This window comes from Arctopsyche grandis, chromosome 7 (assembly GCF_051622035.1).
Source record: "Arctopsyche grandis isolate Sample6627 chromosome 7, ASM5162203v2, whole genome shotgun sequence".
Taxonomy (NCBI): domain Eukaryota; kingdom Metazoa; phylum Arthropoda; class Insecta; order Trichoptera; family Hydropsychidae; genus Arctopsyche; species Arctopsyche grandis.
This window is the reverse complement of record NC_135361.1, coordinates 10,046,155-10,055,632: the sequence shown is the minus strand read 5'-3', so window position 1 is coordinate 10,055,632 and position 9,478 is coordinate 10,046,155. Positions and strand designations below refer to the sequence as shown.

The 9,478-nt window shown below is 34.5% G+C and overlaps 3 protein-coding genes across 6 annotated transcripts in view; 2 read left to right on the top strand and 1 right to left on the bottom strand.

Moving 5' to 3' along the window:
* Positions 1 to 9,478, top strand: part of Cnep1r2 (CTD nuclear envelope phosphatase 1 regulatory subunit 2) — a 141,858-nt gene that overhangs the window by 31,546 nt on the left and 100,834 nt on the right. The gene's annotated exons all lie outside the window — the stretch shown is intronic.
* Positions 278 to 7,577, top strand: Tgs1 (Trimethylguanosine synthase 1). The gene is made up of 8 exons (XM_077435059.1): positions 278 to 1,053; positions 2,034 to 2,175; positions 2,249 to 3,867; positions 3,950 to 4,190; positions 5,168 to 5,804; positions 5,891 to 6,066; positions 6,558 to 6,680; positions 6,753 to 7,577. Exons 1-8 carry the CDS (start codon positions 971 to 973, stop codon positions 6,858 to 6,860), a joined length of 3,129 nt encoding a protein of 1,042 aa, XP_077291185.1. The 5' UTR covers positions 278 to 970; the 3' UTR covers positions 6,861 to 7,577.
* Positions 7,272 to 8,371, bottom strand: SmF (small ribonucleoprotein particle protein SmF). The gene is made up of 3 exons (XM_077435089.1): positions 8,296 to 8,371; positions 7,844 to 8,042; positions 7,272 to 7,769 (listed from the first exon to the last, which is right to left on the bottom strand). The coding sequence occupies exons 2-3, from the start codon at positions 8,016 to 8,018 to the stop codon at positions 7,678 to 7,680; spliced, it is 267 nt and encodes an 88-aa protein (XP_077291215.1). The 5' UTR covers positions 8,019 to 8,042; positions 8,296 to 8,371; the 3' UTR covers positions 7,272 to 7,677.

Sequence of the window (9,478 nt, the reverse complement as noted above, 5' to 3'; positions counted from 1 at the left end):
AAAATCGAAAGATCAAAAAAAAAGGGTGCATGGTAAACCGTACATACTCACTTAATTTGCGCGAGCAGGATACAACAGGAACAAGAGGAAAAGCCTGTTCTTGTTGTATTCTGCTCGCGCAAATTAAGTGAGTATGTACCGTTTACCATGCACCCTTTTTTTTTTGATCTTTTGACTTACAAACTTTCGATTTTCGATATTTGCGTTTTCGGTAATTTCACATTCCGGCCCGTGAAGTAGACCCGAATATATATTGTATTAGCATTTTGACATTGACAGGTGATTTTGGAAAGGAATTGATACATGCTATATGTAATTAGTTTATGAACAATTTAATATTAAATCCATCTTCCAAATGACAAATAAATATTAAACAAAATAGAGTGGATTGAAAACAGTCTAATGAAGATCTCGTCCACAAATAACCACATGTATATAGTTAGAGACAATTATAAGATAATTTAAATCGAGGGGGGTTCAAACTTTTTAAAACGACGGCTAAATATAGATATTTTAGATATCAAAAGGATCGGACCTAGTCAAATTCTACATTTTTTCGGATATTAGTTTTGGGATCTCTGAATCAAGGCATAGAATGGATTGTGCTGGAGTTTTGTACATATAACAAATAAAGTGGGAGTGTATTGTTTTTCAAGGGCGCAACTTGTAGGTGAAGACTTTGTTGTGGCCTTTTCCATTTGAAATATTGTTGTGTTTTAAAGTGCCACACGGCCACTCGATTAAAAGCTATTAGTATTGATTTTAGAAGAAAAATTGGAGAGGTAGTGGCAGTGGGTATTGTACATGGGGCAGTGGTGTAGTGTCGCCATGTTGGTATGTTGGCAGCGATGCTAACTAGCGATCCAGCGATCAGATGTTTGGGTTAATGGCCGTAGTGTAGCGGCGTTTGCGGCACTCGGCGATTGGGGCCGAGTTGGGGGCCGCAGACGAGGGGGCGGAGGCGCTCTCGATGGACCGGCAATGGGAGCCCCTGGCCGAGCTGCGTCTCTTCAATCCACGCGTGCGCTGTCTCTGCTCCAGAGTCTGTCTCAGGTCCGTCTCCATTCTCCACTCACTCGATACTTTCCACTCTTCACTCCTCACTCCTCAGTGTTCATTCAGCCTAGTGCTATATAGTTTCCTCCAGGATATAGTTTGTTGTATTCACAAATATGTTGCATTCTTGTCAAATTCTTCCAAATCGACATTGACCAGTAATTAAAATTAATAAAATAGAAGTGAGGTCATTTGATACACACATACACACCTAACCTCAAAGCAGTGCATATCGAACAAACTCTTCGAAGAACCATTTAATATATACATACATCATTGAAGCAATTCTCTCACATTTTTTTTATAGTCTGCAGGGTTGTTGAATCGGAGTCGTGGAGTCGTAGGTTTTGATTCCGATTTTGCATTTAAATAACAAGTTTATTTTTTCAATTTTTACTCAATGTTGTATTTCTTACTAACAAATGTAGAGCTTATTAATTTTATATTTTTATTAATTTTATTCATATACATAAATATATGCCAGGAAGCCTAACAGATATACCCCAATGATAGAGTTGTATTATATATTTGTTACTTTTGTATCTATGTATAGTCATATATTACCCTTTGTGTTTGTTACAATTCCTAAGTTTTTATTCTTTTCTTCATTCATTATATTATGTAAGTTGTAAAAATCTCTAATTGGGCTCAGATTAAAAATTAGCCCATTATTCACATTGGTTGGTAAAATTTCATCTATGTTTATGTACCTGGAAATGGTCGTTCACATTTTATAGGAAAAAAAATTCAATTTTAAAATTATAGTCTGATTTGGAGTCATATTGTGAGAATCCACAACCTTGATAGTCTGTCTTTGTTTGTTTCTATATGCTGTAGGCAGTTTTTTTTTTAAAGAAACTCATGTTTGAATAAATTCTTAATCATCGTGCTTTCTTTTGTAGAAATTTCCTAAAACTTATATGCCAATTTAATTAAAAAAATCCAGCAATTGATCTAAAATTGTGTAATCATTTTAGGAATGGATACGATTTTTATTCGTCAATTTTCACCGATAAGGAGGAATTGAGTCAAAGCGACGCAGATGAAATAAAAAATAAGCAATTCAAATGGGACGTCACGGCACAAGTTCATTTCTCTGATGGTACTTCGTACAAAGAAGTGAGTAGTCTATTTATTTTGTTTGTTATTTTTGAAAGTTTCGATTCGATTACAATTTCACGTATGATTTCAGAAAGATGAAGGTGCTAGTTGCTATTGCAGCGCTTCTCACACCGATAACAACTATTCTACGGACGAGCATGACGTGGCTTCGGCTCCTCAGCACATTTTCTCATCGCTCAAAGGTCTTCAACTCAGCGATAGTGGGGCAGATCTCACATATTTAGAAGGATATGGTGAGATTCAAGCGAAAGAAAATTCAAACACTACGATAGATGAAGATATATATGTCGATGCCGATAGATGTCATCTGACTGATGAATATGTTGAGAGTATCGATGGCTCGAAAGCTTTGCTGCCACGGAGTGACGATTGCGATGAAGCTGTAGATAAAACACAGTATATTTCGAGCATAATAGAGAACTATTTCTCGGAGAATTCGTGGGAGAGATTTTGGTCCGGTAATGGGGAGAGATTGATTTGGGCTTCGTGGATAGAAAAATATAGTGATTATATTAATCCGTCGTATTTTGACGAAAATAAAATTCAAAATGAAAGCAAATGCGAAACAAACGATTCTGAAGTTGATCTGGTTAAGTCGAAATCAATCGAACATGAAAAGAAAAATAATAAAAGCAGTAAAAAAGAAAATAAATTTGCTTTTGATTTTTCTGAAAACAATGCAGTATTAAAAATTACCGAAAATTTAGAAAAGGAGAAAGATATATCTGATTCGGCTAAGGTTAAGGAATCCAATTATGAGCTTGCGTTGAGTGAAGGTTGGAATCCTCTTTCCCCAGCTAGTGTAGATGAAACTTGGAGTCAAGGTCATCATCATAAAAATAGATCGTTCTCAGAGAACGACCAACTGTTGAGTCCTAGATGTGATTCTGTGACCAGCAGTGTTCCGCAAACGATAGGAACGTCGGATTCCATGACAAACGTTACCAAAATAACTAGTTACGACATTAATTCGAGTCATTTACCGACAGATTCCTCAGAATCTAACATTAGTATATTTTCATCGGCTGAATCGTCTGAAGAGAGCCGATCTGGGTCGACTAATTCGTCCGATAAGGAGCATCTGTTTGCCGACGCTGGAATGTGCTCCGACGATACTTGTAATGATGTAGATCAATATTGGCAAATTTTATGGAAAAAGCATTTCAATGATCAGTATTCCATACATTATGAAAACTATTTACAATCTCACCCAAGCAAAGCGGGTAAATTTTTTAATAAAAATCCATCCAGTAGTACTTCAGAAGTTGGCGAATTTTCAGCAAAGAGTGATGTAGTCTTAGAGAATGATAAAAGCAAAAAGAATGCGAAGCTGAAAAATGCTAAAAATAGAAAAGACAACAAACACGTCAATAGGTTACAGATTAATTCTGTCGGATATTTATTACAACAACTTAATATAGAATCGAAGGAAAATGTCGGTGAAACGCATGATGGCGTTAATAATTTTGATTCTAATTTAAGTAATATAGTTAGCCCTAGTGATTCTCCAGGTAATAAAAATTCTAATGGTAAAAATGAATCGCACAAAAAGGAAAATGACAATGCATCTTCAGTCAAACCTTCAAACACATCAAGCTACCCAAATAGCACATTAAATAGTAATCCAGTTGAAAATGATAATGGCGATGAACCACCTGATGAAAAGAAGTTTTTAAATCTTAAGAGAAGGTACCGTTTATAGAAAAATAGTAATTTTATTTATATATATATGTATATGATTTGATTAATTTTTATGCTTTTTGAATTTCAGTCACGAGAGCGACAATGACGAATCTAACCAAGATAAAGTGAAAGCAGCCTTTTCATTAATGGGTTTTTGTTTTTCTGAAGGCGAACTCCATGCGCCAGCTCTGATCGGTGATGTAGTCTATCGTAAACGTCACATTCGGCAACAAAATAGACAGTTGAAACTCAAAATACCGTTCGTTAAGTCTGCCAGACATACGTATTACGACGACGATGGTAATCCCATCGTTGGCACTTTAGACAAGGTAAGTTTTTACTCATTATATGAGCCGTTATATTTGAATGTGGAGGAAGTCCAATTTTCAGTTCCAAAAACACTAATTCAATTTGACTTGATTCTCAAATTATTGTCACTACTTTTAATTCGATATGTCCAGAATCTCAGAAAGTCCACCAGTATTTTTATAGGCAACAAATTATTTGGTTATTCCAAAAGTGGTCAGTAAAAAAATGAAAAATCTATCAGTAATTAGTTATAAACTTAATCAGTAACTTATTGTAAATGATCAGTACAATATAATAAACGATCAGTAAATTATTATTTTTTTATCAGTAAATAAATCCTTTTTTATCAGTATTTTATTTAAATACTGATCAATAAGGATTTTCTATCAGTGAAATTATAATTTTCGACAGTTGGATGATAGCGCATCGCCCCGCTACTGTCCATTCCCACTCTCCTCATGGTCCACACACCGTAATATTCATCCAAACACAATGTAATATCTTTTTTTTACATACCTCCTTTACGTTTCACATGGCTTTCGTGTCAGTGGTCATTTTTATCTCTTATCCGATCGTTTTCATACTTTGCCATATTGCTCATTTTGGTCATCAATACACGTTATTAAAGTTTTATTTCATCAATATTTTCACAAAAAACATCTTAGCAGCCAACACTTATTTATTTAGGGTTGGTCCTATTCATTTAAGATTATATTGTTAGGGTCGGTATTATTCAATCTCACTGTTACACGCGAGAACTGAGACAGCGATACTGAACTGAACCTGGAGCGAGGGGGTTGAAAACGGAGAGGGGGGAGATTATTATTAAAAGAGTTTTGCTAAGTGGCAGAATTCATCAGGATTTTTTATACTAGGAGTCATATTGCGACATGGCAATACTAACGATTTTGGACTTACGCCAATTTCAAATATAACGGCTCATATGTATGTATATGTATGTGCTATGTGAAATATTTAATCGAAATGCTTTATTTAGGCAAAGCAATTCTTGAAGAATGCTAATGATGAAGTTGGAGATGCTGAACACGTTAGCGATAGTTCCGATGATGACTCGCACTGTTTACCCATATCAAAAACACTCCCCAAAACATTGACAGATATTCATAACTTACCATGCTCGGATAAAGCCGATGACTCTGGCGTTATACAAGACGATGCTATCCTGTCTGAATCCGTAAACATTGCAGACACGAACGACGTGCATCACGCTGCTAAATTTCGAGTCGCTACGCTTAAAGATGATATAAGTACTCTGGGTAAATCTCACGAGGATATAGGAACTGGAGAGTTGACCGATGCCAATAGCTTGGACGATAGTGTTATCAAAGGTAAAAAGGAGAAGAAGAAACGCCGTAAAGCGCCGAAGAAGTTGCCCACCGGAATACCGGCAGAGTTAGCTCAAGACCCGGCTTTGATTAAGTTTTGGTACAAACGTTATTCTCTATTTTCAAAATTCGATCAGGGTATAAAATTAGACCAGGAAAGTTGGTTTAGCGTGACGCCGGAAAAAGTGGCTGAACATTTAGCGGAACGGTGCCGGTGTGACCTCGTAATAGACGGATTCTGCGGTCCTGGAGGCAATGCTATACAGTTTGCTATGACTTGTGAACGAGGTATGATCGTTTTCATACCAAAGTATTATTGTAAATCCCATTTACGTATTAGTCGTGATGATATATGTATTATTATTTTTTTTTAGTTATCGCCATTGATATAGATCCGAAGAAAATAGAATTGGCTCGACACAATGCCACTGTTTATAATGTTCAGGATCGTATAGAGTTCATCGTTGGAGATTTTTTGGAATTGGCGCCGACTCTGAAAGGAGATGTGGTCTTTTTGAGTCCACCCTGGGGTGGACCTCAGTATGTTAAAGTAAGTAGAGTGATTTCATTTTAAAATGGATGATTTTTACAAGCTTTACTCTGTTAATTCAGTGACTTTCCTGTCTTGTCACAAAATTGTGATCAGATTTTGAATCACTTCCACTCTTTAGGACGCTTTGATATCCTTACCGACATACGAGGGTTAGCTCACATTGAAGTAAGCCAACGTCTCCGAAATGAAGCTAGATGAGTTTAATCATTGACGAACTTTTACGTCAGATCAGAGCGATGACAGCTGGCTATCCATACATGTCTTTCTACCGCCCCTTTGCAACTCACAGTATAAATAGTTGTTCTATTATTACTAAAAATATCCCCACAAATAATCTAGGAACCGAACTAGCTAGAATTTCTACATTTATCTTTATTTTTTGAATGTCAAAGTTAAAAATGTATGGGGAAACTAGCGGATGTAACGGTGAAAACACATTTGGGCATTTATTTATTTATATATAATATATATATAAAATTTGTTAACAGGTGAGCAGCTATAATTTGGAAACGATGTTAGTCCCCGTGCCGGCCTCGGATTTGATCAAACTATCCAGAAATATTACTCCAAATATAGCAATATTTTTGCCTCGTAATACTAATGTTAATCAGGTTAGTGAAAATTTTTATATATGCAATTATATTAATAAAAATTTTGTATAATAATTTATTTATTTTCTTCAGCTGGTGACTATGGCAGGTCCTGGGAATTCTGTCGAAATAGAGCAAAACTTCCTCGACAAAAAGCTCATATCCCTGACAGCTTACTATGGAGAGCTCCTGAACGAATAAACTTCAATTAACGTTTACTAGAAATTTGCTTCAATGAGGCATAAACACGCCTTAATATTCTGTCAATGAAATATTAACTAAAAGCAATCAATTAAACAGCGCACTTTCTTTCTTCGGGTTTTATAAAAATTGTTATGTTTGATGTGAACAATAAACTTAGTAGAATATACGTGTTCGTATTTCGTGTCTTATGTATTGCTATTTGCATAAAACTTTCTTTTATAATGTATCAATTGCATTTACTTTTCTGAGTACAAAATAATGTTATGAAGTGTGGAGAATGGCAGTTGAGAAAAGCGAATTTCTCACAAGATGAATTCTTGAATCATTTGTAATATGCGTGTATTTGCAATTTTTTAAATGGATTTTAAGCGATAGACATAATTTGTTTTGTATTTATTTTTAATTTTTGTATTACCATAATGTAGATGAAATGTGATCGACATTAAATTCAATGTAATGTGTCTATTTATAATGCAATCTAAATGTGTATTGTTTAATTATAGCTAATAAAATTTGGAGTGCACTTTTTTCATTAAATATTTATCAAGATACAATACATGTGTTATTATTATTGTTGGTGTGGAATTAAAGAGCTGCGTATAAGTAATTATAAGAGTATGTTATCGACGGAATGAAAATGTTTATTTACGAAGCTGTGTTTGCATTTGTGCCTTCACATTAAATTTACAATTAATAAATTATATGATTACAGCCATCTTAATTGTTTGATACAGATTATTTTATGAAAAAATAAAATAAGACATCTTTAGAAAATTAAAAAAGACTTAAATTATGATTAAAATTAGATCTATTGCTAATCTTTCATCTCCCCTTCTTCGTCTTCATCTTCAGCTCCTCGAATATATAATACGTTATTGCATCTGATTAGGACTTCCCCGAGATTTCCTACACAAATTAATAGGTAAAATATGACATGTTGACGCTTACTTATTTGTAAATTTTTCAATATAATATAATACCTGTGCAGTTTCCTCCAATGTGTTCTTCTGTATTGGCCAATTGAAGATTCATGTATCCGTCTACAGATACGAGGTAGCCTTTATATTCATGGCCCCATTTTAATTTCACAAGGACTGCTTTGCCTGTTAAGCTATTGAGGAATGGTTTGGGGTTAATTGGCATAGCCGCCGTCATTTTTAAAAGTTGATTGCTTTCAAGCTGCAATGTGAAAATATATCGATAGAACAATGTGGATCAAATAATAGATTAGAATAATGAAATAGAATAAATTTAAGTAACAAATTCATAGACGGTGAACAACGCTTTGACAGATTCATAACCTTAATAACATATTTTATTTTTTAAACTGTTCAAAGGTTTAGGTACATATATCATAATCTATATTTATAATGGACTTTCTGAAATAAATTATTGGAGAATATATAATCAATTTAATATATAAATAACAAACCAAATAAACGAGAAAAGAACCGGCGTCGAAGCGCGCGTTGGGAGATTTGGTCTTAACAAACTTTCACACGTTCTTCAAAATCAATTGCATTTTGTTCTGATTGCATGATTTTAAATTGAAAATTTAATCCATTAGCTTTTCAGTCTCAAAACTTTTAATTTATTTACGCGGTCATACTTCCAGGAATTTATTAAATTATACCATAATATAAATATTTTACTTTTTTCCCAGACTTTGAAGTTTCTTTTATAATGAAATTTTATAAGCTATATTAACAGTTTAGTTACCAAAGCGATCTGAATTTTGAATTAATGTATTGTTGTCAGTTATTTTTGAACAGAAGTACTATCAAGGGCACTTAAAATATTCAGCAATGCCACATGGATTTATTTTTTAAAATTTTATTCAACGATACTAGCACTATCTATCTTTTCGCTATTATTTTTCAATGATACTCAACAGCGAGGAAATAATCGGCTTTTGTGGTTGGAGACCAAGTCCTCTTATTTACGTTGAGCAAATAACTTGTCTGTGAAAAATTAAAAATGAGCAACTCCAATTTTTACTTTGCGTTTAATCACATTCACCAACGTATGCAGATTTGACACACAGTGTTTCTATTTCTGTCTTTTAGGCATACTTGGATAAAACCTGATATTTGATAAATCTGTTATGCCAACTATAAACATTTCTACTAGTTTCACGTGACATAATTTCTATTATGCCACGAAAATCGCGAATACGGAATATCTAGCACTCAAGTTCTCGTTAGTATAATACTCTTGATAAATTGGGTTTTTGGGTGCCAGATGATCCGTAATCGACATCTTAGTGACATGTGTGAGATCGCTTTGCACGGAGTTATCACCGAACCGTGATCAAATAATTATTGTGGTGACCAGAAAAATGCACTCTCGAGACATCCAAACTTTCAAAGATGCTCAAGAAGAACTAACGCAATAGAATTCTACAAAAAAGCGCCAAGGGGGTATTTGAATTCTATTGCGTAAATTCTTTATGAGCATCTTTGAAAATTAGGACTTCTCGAAACTGCGCCACTATTCGGTTCGGTGATTACTAGTCAAATGTGAACCGGTCACAGGACAACCGGTCGCTCTAGATCGGTCACACGTGATCATCCGTCACACTAAAACTGGTCATGAGAAAACTGGTCACACCCTAA

What these genes read in the sequence shown, in the direction of transcription:
- Tgs1 (XM_077435059.1), top strand. Translation starts at nt 971, where the DNA reads ATGGACCGGCAATGGGAGCCCCTGGCCGAGCTGCGTCTCTTCAATCCA. An exon ending in TGCTCCAGAGTCTGTCTCAG is followed by an intron (nt 1,054 to 2,033) that starts GTCCGTCTCCAT and finishes TAATCATTTTAG; the next exon opens with GAATGGATACGATTTTTATT. An exon ending in TCGTTGGCACTTTAGACAAG is followed by an intron (nt 4,191 to 5,167) that starts GTAAGTTTTTAC and finishes TGCTTTATTTAG; the next exon opens with GCAAAGCAATTCTTGAAGAA.
- SmF (XM_077435089.1), bottom strand. Translation starts at nt 8,018, where the DNA reads ATGACGGCGGCTATGCCAATTAACCCCAAACCATTCCTCAATAGCTTA. An exon ending in CATTGGAGGAAACTGCACAG is followed by an intron (nt 7,770 to 7,843) that starts GTATTATATTAT and finishes TAATTTGTGTAG; the next exon opens with GAAATCTCGGGGAAGTCCTA.